The 20,224-nt window shown below is 35.6% G+C and overlaps 2 protein-coding genes across 10 annotated transcripts in view; one reads left to right on the top strand and one right to left on the bottom strand.

Annotated features, from left to right (window-relative positions):
• The first annotated feature begins 19 nt into the window (after positions 1–19).
• On the top strand, positions 20–8,002 carry LOC113037211 (uncharacterized). 3 transcript variants are annotated; one of them, XM_080289728.1, is made up of 6 exons: positions 20–490; positions 760–911; positions 1,006–2,056; positions 2,577–2,678; positions 3,104–3,298; positions 6,149–8,002. In XM_080289728.1, exons 3-6 carry the CDS (start codon positions 1,031–1,033, stop codon positions 6,314–6,316), a joined length of 1,491 nt encoding a protein of 496 aa, XP_080145854.1. In that variant the 5' UTR covers positions 20–490; positions 760–911; positions 1,006–1,030; the 3' UTR covers positions 6,317–8,002. The 3 variants fall into 3 exon arrangements, with proteins under 3 accessions (XP_080145854.1, XP_026049819.2, XP_026049818.2); XM_026194034.2 differs by having other exon boundaries at positions 760–2,056; XM_026194033.2 differs by lacking the exon at positions 20–490 and having other exon boundaries at positions 510–2,056.
• Positions 2,980–20,224, bottom strand: part of ylpm1 (YLP motif containing 1) — a 29,819-nt gene continuing 12,574 nt past the window's right edge. For 5 of the 7 annotated variants that reach the window (XM_026194026.2, XM_026194027.2, XM_026194029.2 and 2 more), the window contains 4 exons: positions 11,591–11,642; positions 10,279–10,406; positions 9,665–9,848; positions 8,893–9,205 (listed from right to left, as the gene is read on the bottom strand). In XM_026194026.2, coding sequence (XP_026049811.2) covers positions 9,702–9,848; positions 10,279–10,406; positions 11,591–11,642 — 327 coding nt within the window. In that variant the 3' untranslated portion in view covers positions 8,893–9,205; positions 9,665–9,701. Of the gene's footprint in view, positions 3,231–8,892; positions 9,206–9,664; positions 9,849–10,278; positions 10,407–11,590; positions 11,643–20,224 lie in introns of those variants that run through there. The other 2 variants (XM_026194030.2, XM_080289727.1) reach the window with 1 other exon arrangement.

Below are 20,224 nucleotides of genomic sequence, written 5' to 3'. Positions count from 1 at the left end.
ACTGCGGCTGGACTGGAGGGGTCCACCGTAGCGGGCGGTGGGAGCAGACTGGATATTACTCACACTCCGGTCATAGTTCGCCTCACCATGAACTTTAATCCTTTAAATATTGTCATTAAAATTAAATAAATTTAGCTTTTCTTATTATAACATAATGAAAATAATTTATTTAACAGGACTGTACCATGTCTGCATACTATACTAAAACAACTTATAATTGATAACACATCATGCAGACCACGGTGTTAGAGAAACAAGAAAACAGACACAATGAATGAATACACTCATAAAGAAGTAACAATTTATTCATTACTAGCCTTCAAAGATTCATATGTTTATTAACAATGCGGTAGGTTACGGGGACGGGATAGGCTGACATGTTAGAACACACCTCCTGCTTTCTGGAGCGCTCTCTGCTGTACCACTACAAATAACCGAGTTTCCTCCTCCAGGACCCAGACCTGCACCCTTCCTCTGAGCTGTAAGACAGGTAAGTTTTATATTGCATATCGAGTAAAAAGGATGCCATGTTGATGATACTTTAATATCTGTTTGTATTTTTACTTATTTAGTTTGATTTCAATTAAATAGACACTTTTTAAAAATGAGGTAACCTGCAACCTAAAAAGGGATATCATGTATATGTGAGAAAGATGTCTCCACTAGCTGTACCAAGTTCTCTTTCCTGCTATTACTTGCATGCATTTTATTATTCATAAGTGGGTTTTTTTTTTACTTTTGTCTTTTTAACCCTACCAGAATGAATCAGAGTGTTTGGAGCAAAGCCATGTATTCCTCCAGCAACATCTGCCTGGATGGCTGTGCTGCAGAGCATCTCTCCTCTTTTCAGCCTGACCTCATGCCATCAAACTCAGATTCGTCAGGCGTTTCATTGACCTTACACAGAGAAGGTGAGAACATGAAAACACTACCAGATAGTGCTCATTATAGCAGTGCAGTTGCTGGTTTGATGTATTCCAGTCAACTGGATCTTACTTCATCCAGAGGCAGCACCAGTGGATCTTTATTCATGGGAAGACACCCGTCTCCCGCACCCACTTCTTATGGTCACCATGACTGGAACCTGAACAGAGGCCATCAAGCAAAGCGTGCGAGAGTAGAAAATATAATCAAAGGTATGACCAGCCCTACTCATATGTACGACACAGAAGTGAAAACGAAGGAGCGTAAAGAGACTGACTGCACGCACAATGACGAAAAGATCCAAGAAGCACTTTTCCTTCAGAAACGCATGGAAAGCACGGCTCAAAGCCAGGTAACAAGAAAGCAGCTGGAGAGCCAGCATCAGCACCCCAGGCAGCTCAGAACAAAGGTTACTCACCTGGATGGAGTGAGAGAAGCCCATGATTCCATCAAAACATCTGGTGATGCGTTTACAGATTTGTACAGTGAGTTTGAGAGCAGTTCGAGTCTAAAATATCAAGGATGGAAGAAGGTTAAATTGATGAACTACTTCCAATCCAAACCGGCCAGAATAAGGCTAATGGCAGATGTTCTAAAGTACGAGTTGTCCAGAGTTGTCAGCAAGAGCATTGACTCCATTTTCAAAAGTGTGCCGCTTTTACAGACATCGCCATATGAAGTGGAAAATGTAGAGACTGGTACGCCTCTTCAGCCATCGGTGAGCAGTGATGATGATAAGTTGAGACTTCCATGTTGTGGGACTCCAGAGGTGCAAACCCCAGATGTTCAAACAGAAGCTCTGTCTCTGGTTGTGCAAAAACACGAACTGGAAAGATCCAGGTTACCAGCTCACCACCGTCCAAAATCTCCAAATTTCCTCATCGTTGACTCTGCCCTGCAGGAATCTCAAGCATCAGAGAAGAATCACCGTGCTCTCAAGAGCCTACAGGACAGTTACTCAGAAGAAGGCTGGAAGTCAGTTAAAGTGAGATCAAAGGTCAATTCCAGATCTGTGAGAAGCCCACAGACTCACGCTGTGTCTGCAGATCCGGTGATTTTGGAAAGCACTGGTCTCCTTCATGTGAAGACAGAGTCTGATAGCCTGGTGAAAAGCAACCTGTACATGCTGAATGTATCCTTTCTAATTTCTTGTGTTAACCTGTGGCTTTAAGTAGCACTTAGCAATGACAGAACACCTCCAATATATCTGAATACTGTAGCATCTCACGCAGATGTCTTTAAAGTCTTTACTGTAAGTACTATAAGTCTCATTTAAATACTTTCTATCAAGCAGAAACACATCAATTTAATTTGGGGTTCAGTATGTTAAAAAGGACACTGAGGCATGTGGACTTGATGAGCCAGGGATTGAACCACTGGCCTTCCAATCGGTAGGTGACCCTGTTTTTAATACCTCTTTTAAACACTTTGTGACTGGTTTTGTCCTAAAAGGCACTTACAAATAAACTTTATTTACTTAGTAAATGATCTGCTGGACCTCCTGATTCCCAGCCACCCCTTTTAAAGAAAAAGACAATAAACCTACCCATTGTGGAATCAACATTTTCATCGTATATTGGCTATAAATGAATCAGTTTTGGAGAGAAAATATCTTGTTTTTGCGTTTCGTCCTTAACGCTGGTGAATTTTAGGAGGGTCTGACCACAAACCATCTGAAGAAAGCAAAGCTTATGTTTTTCTACACTCGCTACCCGAGTTCACTTGTGCTGAAGATGTGTTTCCATGATGTACAGGTGAGAGATGGCTTGCAAGTTGGATTCTTGCACATGTCGTGTTATCGTCCTTCTCACAGAGTAGAAAACATGTTACATGTGCTGAATTTACAGATTTATACAATTTCTTTCATTTTGCATTTGAGCAACAGCGATGCTACTTTCCATTTTGGGAGAAAAGTCTCAACCTGAAAACATACAAAGAGTCCTCTGTAACCTTTGGATTTATTATTACATCGTTTTCAGCATCATAATCCACAAACCAAAGACATCATCATATAATTCACAGTGTGTTAAAAAAAAAAAACAGAAGACAGTTAAATAGCTTCATGGGTGATTTTATTTGCTTCACATATTGTAGTGTGCACTGTAAAACATACAAATCAGAAAACAACAACGTTCATTGTCACATTTGACAAGCTCACTTACCTTTCTTTCCTCCTCAGTTCACGCGCTCCATCACCTCTCAGCTCATCAAGTGGTTCAGTAACTTCAGGGAGTTTTACTACATCCAGATGGAGAAGTTTGCTCGACACGCTCTCATCGAAGGAGTGGCAGACGTAAGGGGTCTGACTGTGGGGAGAGAATCAGAACTTTTCAGGGCTCTCAACAGGCACTACAACAAAGCCAGCGACTTCCAGGTGAGGAACAACTGAGGACTTGTTTTACTCTAACACACTGATTGCTTCCTAAAAGCGAGTCGTGAGGTGTCACTCAGGTATTCCTTAATTTATAGCCTCATTTTTGACCATGCATCATCTTTATTTTAGAAACACTGTACTGTGTCCACTGTATCTGCAGCTCCTCTTTTTTATGTCGCCGTATCGGTTTCAGAAAAAGTAATAAAGGAATAGAGCTTACCAAGATTCATTACATTATTATGACTAATATTGTGTAGATGTTACGTAATTCTCATTCTTTCTTTTTTAACCCCTTAAAGCCTGGTGTTTCATATTTAATACATGAGATTTTTTTATTTGCTAAAAATACAAAATAAAAAGCTTTTCTAAGTATTAAATTGGAAAACAAATAAAAATATTAAAAGCAAATACAAAACAAATTAAAACTCAAAAATATACGCAAATTAATATTTAAATTCAGTTTAAAAATAAATAAATAATAGATTCGTTAAATACCCCAGAATTTTGTAAAAAAAAAAAAAAAAATTTTCTGGCAATTATTTAATCGTTCAGGCTTTGAAGGGTTGAGTAAAATGTTTATTTAACCTTTCCAAAATGTGAACTTTACCTGAAAATGGTACAAATTGTGTGAAACTGCAGCAAATACGCAATAATTAGAAACAACCATACAAAAAAAAAAACCCAAGAAGCATGTTTCAAAGTAAGAATTTTCTCTACAGTCTGATTTAACCCCCATGTGGAGAGGTCTTTTTCACCTATGTATAGTACAAATATAGTGTTTTTTCCTTTATTGAACAGTTGACTGCAGTGAAACAGGATAAGAGAGTAAGATGTTAAGCGTTATGTTTCATCCAGTTAATGTTAAGTTTGCAAAACTGTAAACAACCTAATAATTTGTAACTACTGATGAAGAGAAAGCAGAAATTGACCTATTCTGATCTTATGGTTTCTCTCAGACGGTCACGATGATTATTTTTCTAATTCATAATGTGCCCATGTTGAGCTGTTAATGCACAGAGATCATAAAAGGTCAAATGACACAAATTATTTCATAGAGTTCATATAAAGAAAGGTTTAATATGTTATATTGATGTGAGTGTTGCACTTCGATGAAGCAGCTGTGACAAGCTTTACTGAAGAAAAAATAAGTCAGGGCACTTAGTAATATATTAAATAAAGATTTGCTTTGAAAATGCACATTTATTAATACAGAGTAAATGTCAGCACTGTGAACAGAGCTGATCAGTACAATGGACTAAAACGTCCTGATGATGACTGTTTGTACTGAGAAGCTTAAATCACTGGTAATTAAATAGCAGATTGTAGTCATTTATATGTGCTCAGTATGACTTAAACCATTAAAAACAGTGATGAGTTTTAATGAAGCAACATGATTTCCCACTTCTGCAAATAAAAACAACCATTATTTTTCTTTATTGTCCAACTTTTAAATCAAAACACATTTCCGTGTAGATCTTAAAGGCTGAGACAATTTCAGCATGATTTGATAGAAATCAGAATCAGCCTAATAAAATCTACACCTTCATGTGATTACCAGAGTTGTTAGGCTTAGTGGAATTGTTGAAAATGTTTAGTTATTGTTTGTTTCAATGTTACCAAACAAACATATACTAAAATACAAATACTAAAAACTAAGAACTTTCATCTATATTTTTTATTCATTAGTTTTCCAGGAACTGAAATTGTTTTAAGCTTTAACACGAGTATTCCTCTAATTTCCAAATGAGTAACAGAGAAATTAAACCTATAAATTGTGCTTTGAGTGGGAGAAGACAAAGACAGCACGGCAAGCATAAGAGGAGCTACAAGTATGTCAAACAGATTGGTTAAGAAAAGGAAAAAAATGATTCGTCATTAGACATACTTGTGCTAGCTGTGCAACTGGACTGAGTAAACCTGTAAAACTAATAACTGCCATTCGAATAGGGAGGTTTTTTTTATGCACAATGAAATTTTGTATAATTTAGCACAGTCCATATATGGTTAACACTAATTACACAGCAAGTATTGCAATTCCATCTCATATATTAGTGTCAGCTGTTAGTGACATAAAGTACATCAGCTAGAAAAAAAAAAACTGATGTTATACATACGTCCTAAACCTGTTCATTAAATCCACCAATAGAACTTATTGAGTGTTGTTGCTAATAAATACATTTCTTTAAACTCTGGACATGTTGTTCAAATACTCTTGGCGTCACAAATATATTCTCATGAGTTTGTGCAAAATAAGATTTTAATCTTTGTGCATATGTTTTAAATGTTAAAAAAAATATCCATACCAAACCCCACCGTTATTATAATCACTTATATTCTCGCTGTACTCATTTGAAATTTCACCAGATTTAACAATTGCATATCTTTAAATAACATAACATTGCTTATCAGGTCCATTTTGGAAAATTTGTGTATGCACTTTTATTTTGTTACATGACAGTAGTTTAAAACACTTAAAGGTTCACATTGCAAAATAAGAAAAGCTGATTACAGCACAGGTAGTTGTATACTCATTGGTTCAGTTTCCCAAACATAGATTAATCCTGATCCCAGACCATAAACCTTAGTTTGGGACAAGGCTGAATCAGTGTCAGGGAAACTTGCTAAAATAATATTTGTTCTTGATCATTTCACTTCCTTTAATTTTGTTCTCAGTCTCTGTGCTAAGACCTGATTTGTTACTTACCTGAATTTTCTCGGTTAGAGTCACATCTAAAATATAGTGCCATATACAATTCACACTATCTGTCGACGACAGACTGAACAGAATGGCAGCAAAGGACTGATATTCCCTCTCTCCCCCATTAAAGAAATTCTTGTGTGGATTCACAGGTGCCCGACAGATTCCTGGAAGTTGCTGAGATTACACTGAGAGAGTTTTACGTTGCCATTTCAATGGGCAAAGATCGTGATCCATCCTGGAAGAAGGCAATCTACAAGGTGATCTGTAAACTGGACACTGATGTACCAGCTGAATTCAAAAGTCATCACTCTGTATAAGAACCAGGAGACGACATGATCATGTGCCACAGTGACCGGTCACAATGTGGACTTACTCATTTCTTCATGGGGAAAAAAAAAATACTTTTTTAAAATTATTATTATTAAATTAAAAACAAAGATTGGCCATCTGAAAAGTAATGTAGATTCTGCCATACTGATGGCAGTGGGGTGTATATATATCTGTCAATCGTTTTTGTTTCATCATTGGCTGGATAGATGCATGTATTTTGCTATATTATATAGCAACAATACATATTTTACATGATTAAAAATATTTTATTGTTGACACGACGAGTCACAGATCACAATTTGTTTTCTGTAAAAAGCACAAAATAAATTCCAAACCAGGAATTTACAAAATCTTTAATATTGATGGAACAGAACTTATTACTGTACATACAAACAAAATGACAAAAATATATAGAACACAAACCATTTCAATTCTACAATTACAATGTCAGTGAACCAGTTAAAGTATTAATAAAGGATTAATACAAAAAGGAATCGTTTCTTGCTTTCTTCCATACTTACCACCTGGATCCATCCATTCATTTACCACATGGCACACTTCAACCAATGGTCCAAAGCCAATTTAATCCTTCATCAGAAGTGATTTGTCTGTTTGTAACCGTCGATCCTTGTTGTGTCCTTCAGTTACTCCAGTAACAATGTCGGTAATCCAGATTAAATTTATTGTAAAAAAATAAAAAATAAAATCCTGATGTGCTTGATTTCAACAGCAAACAGGGGCCAAAAAAAAAAAACAAAATAGTTTGGGAAACTATACATTTCACACTAAGAAGCCATTTTACTAGGTACAACTGTTCAACTGCTTATTATTGCAAATATCTAATCAGCTAATTGCCATGTAGAAATGGTCAAACCTGCTGAAGTCAAAAATGTGAGTGAGAAAAAGTGGGATTTTAAATGTGGCATGTTTGTTGATGCCAATTGGGCTGGTCTGAGTACTACAGAAACTGCTGATCTACTGGGGTTTTTAACACATAACCATCACTAGGGTTTATGACGTAACCCCAAATAACCATGTGTCAAAACCAAGGAATGCAGAAAAACATCTCTGAGCACACAACACATTGAACCTTGAAGCAGAATGGCTACAGCAGCAGAAGACCACATCGGGTGGCACTTCTTAAAGTCAATAAAAGGAAACTGATGCTACATAGGCTCACCTAAATTGGAAAGGAGAAGACCAATGAGTCCAATAAGCCTTGATTTCTGGTGCGACATTGGGATGGTAGAGTCAGAAGTTGGAGCTTGACAATTTGTTTTCCATGACAACAGAGTACCGTCTGATGTGCGTACGATCATTATACAAATTCGGTTGAACGCCATTTGTATGCAACACGGAATGCCACAACAAAGGTGGACATCAAGACAATGGTACACCTGCAGTCAGTCTGTGGCTTTTCGTTAGACTCTGAGTGTCGTTTCTGTGTAGCCATTTCCATCGTTGCTGGATTTCAAAAATGGTGGGTTTGATTTTCGTGAAGGAGTTTCTCTCATGACTTATCAAGTGACGTCCCTGTCTAGCCAATCAGTGGCATGCAGCGTGTTGATGTCACATTTTCAGATCGCTTGGAACCCCAGTTGAGTAGGTACTAAAAAAGTACCTGATACCAGGTACTATGACCTAATGGCAAACCCTAAAAAAATAAATAAAAATGTTGAGTTGTTCTGAGTAGGTACTTATGGAAAAGGGCTATTAGAACTAAATGAGCACTATTCATATGCCAGACATACCTGAGTACTGTTACTGACCTTGTCCTTCCCTTTATGACCAAAGTGTACCCATTGTGTGTTGGTGGCTAATGCACCATGTAAACAGCTCAAAGCATCTCACACTGGTTATGGAACATGACACGTTTACTATACTAAAATGACCTCCACATTCACCAGATCTCAATCAAATAGAGCACCTTCAGAATGGGAGTGGTAGAACGGGAGACTCCACTATGGATGTGCAGCTGAAAAAATGTGCACGAACTGAAGGCAAATTGAAGCCCAACCAAGTACTAGTAACAGGGATGAGGTAGCCAGTGAGGGTATAGTAATCAAAATGTGGTACAGGCAACATCTTATTTTGACTTTGAGTGCAAAAAAATAATATTAGAATTGTTTGTTTTGTTTTTCTAATAATTAAAAAAGAAAAAACCCCAACAAAAAACAGTAACAGAAATTTTTTAAAAACGGGACATCTAAGAACCCCAAACCCAGAGTGGACTGATTTTTCCCTTACAAAATGTTCTTCCATATTTTGACAATTTGGGTTTGTTTGGTTTTTTTGTTTGTTTCAGGGTTAGGGATGCACTGTAAACCATTTCAACAGATGCTGCCAACAGTCCAATTTCAAACTGGTCATCATCTATTTCTAAAGATGTTGTAAAGACACTGGGTAAAGCAATCCAAAGTGTTAAAGCTTTTGTGTGAGAAAATGCCATGTGAAAATAAAAGTAGGTCAACTGATCTACATGGTAATTTCTAACAAAATACAATTTTATACAAAATATGTAGATCATAAAACCCACCTGATAAATTCAGTAAGACTCAGAAAGTTTAGATTGTGTTTTTTATTGTCCCTTTTAAAACTATGGATGGACCAAGAAACATTGCTACAGGTATACAGTACATGAATTAGGAAGAGTATAAAACAGCAAAAGAACCCAAACATAAGAATAATGATAGGATGCAAGACTAGACGTATCAGAGAATTATAAACTACATATTGATTTGATTTATATCCAGAGAAATAAAAGCCTCTAATATATGTAATAATGAATGTAATAAGAAACAGATAACAGCTGGTGAAATCACCCTGATCAAAATTTCATCGCCAGTAAGCTTCAGCAGTTTTCACATTCTGGGCACCTGCAGAAAGAAAAGCATGATATTGGTAATTTCACGGTTAAATTTCACTCAAGTTTATTTGTTTTATGTGACAATAAGGACTGCATTAAAACAATGAAATTTCATGTATTTTATGGCATTCTGTTAACTACTGTTAAATACAGAAGATAATAGTGTTACCTGCATTCTCATATAAGTCATTCTTAATCTGTATGCTCCCGATCAAACTCAATAAGATTACTTTGGAAATGGTAAGTCGAATCTTTTTCGGGAAAATGGCTGGCTGATTGACCAAATGTTTCTCTCAGTATATTTTCCAATATTACTGATACAAAAGACGTTCCCTCAAACTTCTCATTTGAGTCATTAAACATTCTGATTAAAATATTTTAAATTGTAGAATATTATGACTTAATAGCCACAAACATCATCTACAATTTTTCTAACAACCTGAACAATATGAATAGGAAAAATACGAACCTTTCACTGAAACCAAAAAAAGTGTAAGATTATCTTCTTAGAAATACTTGGTACGGTTGAGAGCTCTTTGTGCCAGCTGGCCACTCTCGTCTGTTATTTTCTCCCAGTCCGTTTGACCCACCACGAAACCGATAGCACGCTTTCGATCTGCATCCTTTTGCTCTTCAAGATCAGCCCATCGAACCTTTGGAAAACAAACAAAACAAACAAAAAAACCAGGGAGAAACCCAGGATATCATGTTATGAACAAGAAATGGGTAAATGATTTCAGATAATTCAGTAACATCTTTGAACATTCAGTATCATAGAAACTACTAGGGACACACCAACTGTGAAATAAATGCTAAAAATAATTCAGTTTTCTGTTATATTTCTTTTTTAATTAATAGTGAACTGACGTTCACTGTTTAAATGCATGTTTAAACATGTAGCCAGCTCACACCTGACATAAATATACATATCAGCCTCTGATATTGATAAAGGTCATATTTGCTGATTTGCTAGCTGTTGTATCAATGCATTCTTAGAAATGGTAAGGAAAAAACAACCTTGAACTTTTGGTTTTTCCTTACTAACAAACAAATGCACTCATAGATGGTCAGGTCAAATTTTACCCTCTTCTTTCCAGGTTCGGACATGCGTGTGGCATAGTCATCTGGCAGCTGTAGGTAGTCTTCGAGGCCTGCCATATGTTCGCCTTCACGCTTCCTCTTCCCGCCACTCCCCAGACCATCCAACTTGTCTGTTTAAATTGAAGATTACCGTTCAGTTTACCTCTACTCCCCCATAAAAACAACATAAAACCTCAACAAGGTATCACTCATTTATCAAAAAATAAAATAAAATTATGAGACAACTAGTAACATCTGTTTTATCATTGCTCCATAAAACGATGATCCAGGACCTGATCTTTTTTATACAAAGAATTAGTCTATAATGTGTCTTTTTAACTTAAAGAGAAATGAGGTCTTTATTTAAAATTTAACCTTTTTTTTTTATTTTTATTTTTTAAATTTACAGTCACAATAGAAACAACTTAAGGCGCTTTCCTGGTGTTCTTACAGAAACTGCAGCCCATGTCTCATTCAGTAACTGACTGTTTCCTGTTGACATGCTAACAACATAAATAGCGGTTTGTACTAGATCTGATCAGCCTGGAGGTACTGTGCTGTTATTGATTATAACACCATAAGCCTCATCTAACAAAACACCTGCTCAACTAAATGAAGAACAGCTGTACAAGTCCTATCAAATCATTTTTCTCTCTCTATAAGCATAATTCATAAACTGGTTTATGGTTTACAGTGTACTCTAATGTACTAACAGGCGCAAAAGATCCCCAGTTCAATGCTGGGAGGAGACTCAAATCCCTTTGGGAGATTAAACAAATTAAACATTAGGTAGCTACTCACTGTGGTGACCCCTCATCAATAAAGGAGCAGCCAAAAGAAGCTTTGACTCAAACTTTTTCTGAATAAATCCCTTCAGAGCACCAAAATTGTATGCTCCTAAAGAATTATATGTAGATATAAAGCTAAAACACCTGTTTAACCCCCCCCCCCAAAAGATTTTTAAAATATTTTTTTTATTTGCTGTATCCCCTATATGCAGTTTTAATAATGATGAGGTTTGGCTGTTGGTTGGTCTTTAGTGGGATATAGAAACCAGTTGAAACTATTATTGCTTTTCATCAGCAACAAAGCATTAGACCAGTAACTTGACCAAGTCCACCAGTGACTCAATCAAAATGCAAAAGAATCGCATCAATCAAACAAAGTTCACAATAGGAACAGAAAAAAGAACACAAAACATACACACACGACTTCACAGATCTCGCTACATGACACTTAAAACACATTTTAATGATGCAGAAGGCTCTATATGACAAAGGCAAGACTGGATCATCATTAAAAAATAAATACCTACCAAGTTTTGCCTCTGATGTGTCCATCTCCCATTTGCTTTTTGGAATGTAGCCCTATATTACATAAAGAAACACTGCAATGGTTAAACATCAGGGTGATACAGGGGGAAAAGGGAAGGGTGGAGAAAGTGGGGAAAGGGGTTGGCTGAAAAGACAGGAAACTGGTTTATCAGAGGTTATAAGACACAAAAACAAGCACAACTGTAGGGTGAAACTTGGTACAATACTTGGTAAAGACATACAGTAACTACTAACAATGGCATGCACAGAGTTTAATTTAATTTGATTGCAAGGTGAGACGTGTTCACACTGAGTCTTTTGTTTTCTGTTACCGGCTTAAAAATGGACAACTGTGCTCTGCTTTGGTGAACACAAACTTCATTTAACAACAGTCAGAGCGCTACTGAATCTAGAGAGAGAAGTTTGCTAATGATCATGTGATTGGAACACATTTCACATGTAATTTTTTCAAATCAATTCAATTCCACACACACTGATAAACCTATAACTAAATTTACAAAGAACAAAGGTTCTTGATTCTTAGATTGCAGTAGTACTACTTGTGAAAAGGCTTTAGTGTGTAGAGATCTTTCGTTACCAAACATGAAATCATCATGAATGAGGTTCCCTGCTGTAACATCACTGTGTAGTTAGCTGGCCTTTAAAGCAAAATAAACAAATTTAAAAAAACAAAAACATTAAAATAAAAAGGATATTTGGTTAGCAACAGCAAATTGCTCGAACTCCACTATTTAATTATTAATTTCAGGATTGTTTGTTAATCTCTGAAGGAGTCATTTCTGTTAGACTGAACAATAGCGCTTATAATGTTAGTATATCACCTAAAAGAGACTGAGAGAGCATCTTTTTACTGCTTAACTTTATAGATGACAAGAGGTAAATTATTTAATATAAGGCATCAGGAACTTGTTCAGATCATCTTCTCTAGCATGAGATTGTGAACTATGTTTGCCATTTCACTAAAAAAATGTAATGTCTGAATTTTGAGGGTCCTGAGATCATGAGGCGCATATTTAATGCATGCTTTGTCATTTTAACTGATTGCATTGCTTTTATTACTATATCAACCGTTTTGAAGGTCCTTTACTTTTAAGCAATTTATTATCCTTTATTTATCCAGGTGAAAGTCTCATTGAGATTTAAATTCCATTTCAAGAGAGAACTGGCCATCATGGCAGCAAAAGTTACAACAAATACAACAATAAAAACATGCGTTTTTAACCTTGACCAACCATACGTATTATAAAAAGATAAAGCATCAGAATTAGTTCACATGTTGTGAATACTGCGTTTAATGATTGTACAAGGTGTTTTTTAAGTGGTTTTTCTATTTTCAAAAACATAAAATGTCAAATCCATTATATAAGTGTGGAAATCACCCTGCAAATGAGTATGATAAAATCTGACTGTTTAATTCCACATGGCATATGCATGACAACATTGGCATGTAGGAATTTAACATGTGTTATTTATTGAAGACACTTGGTTGCTGGCTTGTTTGGATTTCTTTATCAGAATTCACCTCTGCAAAACTTCAACAACATCAACAAATGTGTTAAAACTTATGTGTGTAACTATTTAACTGCAAAGTTACAGGGACCAAAATAACACCAGCACTCTGGTGCAGTTTTTTTCTCCCACAGAAAATACTGCTTGAAAACATCAGGCTTTTCTTTTATGACTTTTCTACGTCAACAGGGAAACATTTGCATAACGCCAACAAACTGAACTCAATTCTGCTCAATATCAATTTCATCTCTTTGTAATGTTATTGGTGATGCCTTCCGCAACAGTTCCATGGGCTCCATAGGATACTTTTAAGGATTTTACCAAACATACAGATTTTGTTTTCTGTGAAAATTAATCAAAAACACCAAAAACATGTTATATGCGATTGATTACCAACATCCTCAAGTATATTCACCTACGAGATCAAGTTTTCGATCACTGCAGACTTGTACAAATCCTTATCTTTTATTTATTTTGCTGCATTACCCTGTGAAAGGCCCAAGTGCCGTGGGTTTTTTGGAAAAGTTAAAATGCAACTGGCACACTGATGGCTTTAGGATTAGTATCATTTTAGAGGAACCTCTTTTTAATTGAAGATTTTTTTTAACATATCCCCATCATCTCAAATATCACAAAAAAAAAGAAAAACGTGACAAAATATACATATTCCTTTTGTTTTAAATGTGAACGTATTCCTTGTTCGACGATTAAATTAGATAAAATATTTTTTTTAAAGAAAAGAAAATAGCTCAGGTATTTGTCTTCATTTGATATGATGGCATTTGAACATGTCAGCTTTCTGCAGGGTTTTAAGATAATTTGGCCTTTGCCCAAAAGACAATCATCAGTTTTACAAAGTGATTTTTTTCCCTTTACATTTCTGGTTAAAGTTGACGTTTAACAAATAGTAAATAAGAGGGAAATACACAAACCTCTGTTGCTCAACCTAACATAGGCACATTGCATTAACCATTTTAGGGTCAATTTGAGCTTATATGCAGTTACCCCAAAAAGCCTATTTGTGAAATACAAAAGACCCTGGGGCTCGATGTCTTAAGGCAGGGGTCGGCAACCCACGGCTCTTTAGTCTTTATTTTGCGGCTCCGGGTGGTTTGGGAAATTAAATTAGAAGTATTTAGCTCAAGTGTATTTTATTTGTGTTTAGTTCTTTTTTTTTAACTTGTACCGGTAGTTCTAAATTGGAAGATTATTGTGATTTTGAAATATAAAAATAAAATTATATCTTATTATTTTTTTCATTGCTCAAAATAAGCGTCACACTCGCGGAAGCCGGACCCCGGGTAGCTGGATCTTCAGATCCTTATTATGTCGGCAGCTGTTCTCCTCCGTGAACTATGTTAAAAACAAACACCGCTCACGCCCCACAGATGACAGCTCACAGTCCTGCGTAAAGATGAAAGCCCCGATTTGCAGGCGCTGTGCGCAGAGGTTCGGGACCAGAAGTCCCATTGTAAACATATCGCGGCAGACTCGATGATGTTTACATGAACATGCTTTTCAGCATCTCTTTATTGACCACTTTTCACCACGGTTGCTGTACGCATACAGCCGGCTGTAGCTTTTCAGCTCACAGCCCGACAACACAACAGCAGAGAGAGCACAGACTTTAAGGCGGCGAGGCGTGATTGCGGGTGCAGCTCAGGTGCGTCCGACTCCCATGCAGCGGCACTGCAGACCACGCCCCGCCACACACATTAACCAGGTAAAATACATATTTAGGCAGAATTTTGCAAATATCTATTTTTTTTTTTTTTAGCAGCATAGTGCTTTTTTTCCCCAATTATTTTTTAAAAGTCAGGTCAAGGCTCCAAAAGCCCAAAGGAGATATAAAGGTGGTGGCTCACAACAGTTTTTGTTTGCTACATGGATCATTTTAGTTCAGCTGGGTGTCTCTCCTTTTGTTATATTTCTTTTAAGAGTTCAAAATGTGTTAATTACATAAATAAAATTAAATTTTCTCTGTAGCACTTCATGGATTTCACAAGCAACACACCTTAGTTGCTCTGTGGATACTTTTAAAAAGCAGTTAAAAACTTTTCTTTTCAAACAAGCCTTTTGTTGATCTACGTATTTTATATTCTTTACATTATTTACATTTGATCTTTTACATTGTGTATAATGTCTATTGATTGTATTGTTTATTTTAATATTTGTGTACAGCGCTTTGTGACTGCCTGTCTGTGAAAAGCGCTTAATAAATAAACTTTACTTACTTACTTTAGTTGTTCACACAAAGCATAAAGGTAAAAAAAACAATTTATACAGTGTTATCTTCATTTTAGATTTCAAAAAGTATTTGCGGCTCCCAGCCTTTTCTTTTGCGTGGAAACCGGGTCCAAGTGGCTCTTTGGGTGTTAAAGGTTGCAGACCCCTGTCTTAAGGGATGTCAATGTTTTCTTCTTGTTTTTTTGTTTTTTTTAAGGCACACTTGCTCACATCTGTTTTTCACAGTACCTCCACAAGAGACCAATCCAACAAGAGACAGCTTGGAAATCCAAACGTAATTCCAAACTGGACTTGAGGTTGCCCTCAATTCTAGGAATAAACTGACAACAGACGGATGAACAGGAGAAAAAATGAGCACTCAAGTTAACTGTAGCAGCTACAGTTAACTTGATGATGGCCCAAGTATCTCCAGTGACTGGAGATACACATGATAAAAAAGCGTCATCAGTGAATCACAAGTAAAAAGCACTTTTGGAGTACAAGAATGAGATTAAGAACATCCATCCATTCTCTTATGCTTATCCTTTTTTCACCAACTATAGCTTTAAATACACATTAGCCTAATATTAGTTGTTGCGTGATGATCTGATGTCCTGGTTTTACTTATATAATTGACAGTGGCAGATATTCTTCTGTAAATGATGTCTTTCATAATAACAATGCTTTGCAGCTGTTGTATAATGGTTGTGTACTTTGGGTATGCTTGATATCAGAACACTGTTGGCTTTGCCAAAGTGTGAGTCATTGCAGGTAAGGTGTGGGCTTTGTGTGGAAGCTTATCAAATATTGTGTACATCTGGCTTTCCTATGAGCCAGTACCCAGCCTCTATAATGTGTGTAGAGTACATTTTATCTATGTTTTGTTAGATGACTATCCTTCCATAGCAAATTGTATTTGTATGATTGAAACTGGATTTTTATGGCTTATTTTAAGGAAAACTACATTTCAAATACCATTTATACAAAGAAGTTTTTTGGTGCTCAGGGTGGTAGCCACACTTCACACATAAATCCTAAAAGCTCCCCCAACTTGGACTAAATTCTATCAAGAGGACCACTGTCACCTGCATCTCAAGATGCTTGAAAAAAAGAACAAGAGGGGGGAAAAAATACAGTAAAACACTCGCATATGGCATCTGTAATCTCACCTCGAAGCCAGGATCCTGTTATATTAAAAGATAAAATTAAGAGACAATTTTTCCCCTCATCCACTCTGCTCTAGAATTCTTACTATTACTGTTTGAATTGTCTTTAAATCACAAGTTACAACACCATACAAAAACAGAGTTTGTCACAGGTTGAATTAATGAGTCTGTTAAACTGTTGATTGGGCTACAATCCAAAACTGAAGTTAGCTGGTTGCTTCCAGCTTTTTAAAGCAGTCTTTGACCTTTTCTTCTTAGATACCAGCAGCAGGATAAATCCCACCGGGGTTTCCAAACAAGAAAGCTTATGTTTTTGCACAACTGTAGTAACTTCATTATCTATTTATAATAAATTATATTTAACATGGAGACTAGATGTGTCAGAATTTTGTATACTTCACTTTAGACAGGTGAGCTGTCACACATAGTTTGATATCTGAGAAGTCTGTTAAATTTGATTAAATACTTTCCCATAGCTACATCTTCTGTACTAACATCGCAATATATAATTTAAGAATAAAATCTAAATAAAAAATGTTAGTTGTACATAGCACATAATGTACCAACAACACTGAGCAGAATGAAGTGTAAAGTGCAGAAAAGCTAAAATGTGCACATAGGGTCTCAGGAGGTTAAGTAAAAACAATTTAAAATGTTTTGTTTATTTCAAATTAACTCTGAAGTTTAGATGTCTCACATCCAAGCATTTATCAACAAAAATGTAAAGAACTTAATTTTACAGTGACAGCTCTGATAATAAAACAAACATGGCGGCCCTTCAAAGTGACCCAATTTGATTCAATGTCAGAGCAGTTTGAGACCTGCAGTTTACATGGACTGTTAATCTTAGTTTGACAAGACAGCAATAAAAGATAACACAGGTTTTGTGTGGGACTGCAAGACTGAAGTGGTCAAAACAGCCTTACACATTAGTGTTTTTTTCTGTTTGTCCTATGACAGACTGCACATTTCTGCACAATCCATATTTTTATCTTTTAATCTCATAAATAATAGACCATACTCAGATAAATCAATGACCTGGTGGTTTAAGTATCAAACAATATTTAAATAAATAAGAACAAAAATAACTGAATATAAATAATATTTCGTAAAATGACATAGTCCTATATAACATTGGATTTTTTAACTTGCTGCATACATGCTAGCATTACAACAACTGCAATAGTTACTTTAATATTTTAGAATTTAAGGGATATTTAGAATTTCTTTTTTTCTTTATTCATGAAGTTATTTACATAAATTAAAATCATCTCAGTATCAATAAAATGAAGCCATATGCAAAAAAAAAAAAAAATCTGTCAAGTTTATAATTATGACATATGCACACAAAGGAGAAAACACCTGCATAAAAATGGTCTGCACTGGAAATTTTTCAATATGTAATCACAATACATATGAACTAATATTAACAATTCAGCAGGATAAATCTCTCATAATTCATTTCATAAAACTACTAAAAGCCATAAAAAGTACAAAAAGGGTAAATAATAAAACAAAAACCACTAAACAAAAGATTTGAAAAAGTAGTTTGGAATGAAATAATCCCCCTAAGCCTGCAAACTGCTCTAATACCACACATGTTAACTGTCTCAGTTAACAACATGGGACAGGAGCTCATCTTTATATTATAATGGAAGAAATTAAAAAAAAAATTATTAAGATACTTTTATGTAATTATTAATATTGACTGTTTTTAGTGTTGTTGAATGAGCTATTTCCTACTCCAAGCAGGATAGGTTTAGTTGGGAACTTTATCATGCCATTTAAAATATATTTAACTAAAGTCAGTGTTTTTACCCAAGACTGCCTGTGCTACTTCAGAAAAACCAGCATGAGAGAATACACTTGCAGTCCGGACCCAAATCCAGACCTATTACTAAGCTGATGGACTGTTTCTATTTTACTCTGTGTAGCTTTTCTTGTATTTAAGTTAAGGCTATTTTAAGATGCACACTCTCTTCCTTTGTCTTTATAGCAGTCAGTTTATGCGCACAGAAAAACAGACGTGTGCTTTCTAATTCATCCCAGGTGATGCTACTTAGTCAAGCAAACTGTGTGTGTGTGTGTGTGTGTGTGTGTGTGTGTGTGTGTGTGTGTGTGTGTGTGTGTGTGTGTGTGTGTGTGTGTGTGTGTGTGTGTGTGTGTGTGAAAACAGAAAACTAAGCAAGGAGACGAGATGCATAAGTCTGAAGAAGTAAGTCAGAGTACTAGACTGAGAAAAGAGGGGTTGAAGCTGAGAAGCGAAATGTAGTCAAATGTAGGAAAAATGAAGAAAACAGGAAAAGCAACTATAATTTTTTCAAAAGCTCTATTTTTTACATTTATGACTGTAAACCTTATTTTACTTGAAATGAGAAAAGAACATTTTACTATTATTATTATTACCATTTTATTACTAAAACTCCCTCCAGTTCATTGTGAAAATTAATATGATGTTTAATATAATAAACATATATAAACATTGTTGATTTGTACTTTATGTTATATTTAAAGAGATTTTCTCAAGTGGACCTCCTTAAACTTTAATTAAATACCTCTGCACTATATGGACAAAAGAATTAGACCAAAACTTACTGAATAATACTATGGCTTGTTTTTCTTTCTCTCTCAGTGAGGGAAAACTTAATGCTGTTTCTTACCAAGCTATTTTGGACAATTCTGTCCTTCCATCTTTGTGGGAATAGTTAGGAGGAATGCCCTTTTCTGTTTCACCATGAGCATGCCCAGGAATGCTCTCGTGAAACATCAGTGCTCAACCTCACAAATGCTCTTCCAGAAGAGTGGAAGCTGTTACAGATCCAAAGGGAAGACAAATTTTGCATGGAATGCCATAAAATCAGCAGCAGGTCTAATATATATAGGTGGCCCAATATTTTTGTCACTATAGATTAGATTAGATTAGATTAGATTAGATTAGATAAAACTTGATTAATCCCTCGAGTGGGTTCCTCGAGGAAATTCAGTTATTAATTTATTTAAGATTAAATAAAACTTTATTAACCATCAAATATAGTGTATGTTTTAAGAACGTGTTGCTCCCGGGATGTTTTGCGAATATTAGAAAAAAACAGAAACAAAACATAATAGTTTTAATTTAATAAATTGAGAGTTTAACTTGAAACTGGTTTACTGAATTTTTATTCATGAGTTCATAAACCTTTTCCCAGCAGTCCAATGTGGGAACAAGCCACTGAATTTGATACTGTATGAAACACGTTTGGAAACTTTTAGACGTTGGTATTTTATGTGGTACAGCTTCAAAGGCTTCATCAAACAGTGAAGAGAAAGTTTCATTTTACCATTCTAGATAGAAGAAGAAAAAAAAAAGTCCATCACTCAAATTTGCCCAGGTTAGAAAATCTTTACAGCTGTGTTACCTCCTTTTAAAATATAACTCAACTGCACTGCATTTCAACAGGCACTGTTGACCTCGGGTGCAAAATTTGGCAGAAAAATTTATGTCAATTCTTTCTTGAAAAACTTTCAACTTTGTAGTAACGGCATACAAAATAAAAGCGGGTGGTAAAGAGTAAAAACATTTTGCACAATGAGAAATTTTTTATAGGGTTGTGTTACGTGTGATTTGTCTAGATAAAAGTGTGCCTTAAAAATAAAAGGAAACCAAAACTGAGCAACTGGTTTTGGTCTCACCAGAATCATGACACTGAAGTGAGACAGTTTCTCATGAGGTAG

This window comes from Astatotilapia calliptera, chromosome 15, assembly GCF_964374335.1.
Source record: "Astatotilapia calliptera chromosome 15, fAstCal68.1, whole genome shotgun sequence".
NCBI lineage: Eukaryota > Metazoa > Chordata > Actinopteri > Cichliformes > Cichlidae > Astatotilapia > Astatotilapia calliptera.
The sequence above is the reverse complement of the archived record's forward strand: the minus strand, read 5'-3'. Positions and strand labels throughout refer to the sequence as shown.

Coding starts and splice junctions, on each gene's coding strand:
- LOC113037211 (XM_026194034.2), top strand. CDS start 761: ATGAATCAGAGTGTTTGGAGCAAAGCCATGTATTCCTCCAGCAACATC. Junction 2,679..3,103: donor TGTGTTTCCATGATGTACAG/GTGAGAGATGGC, acceptor TTTCCTCCTCAG/TTCACGCGCTCCATCACCTC. Junction 3,299..6,148: donor ACAAAGCCAGCGACTTCCAG/GTGAGGAACAAC, acceptor GTGGATTCACAG/GTGCCCGACAGATTCCTGGA.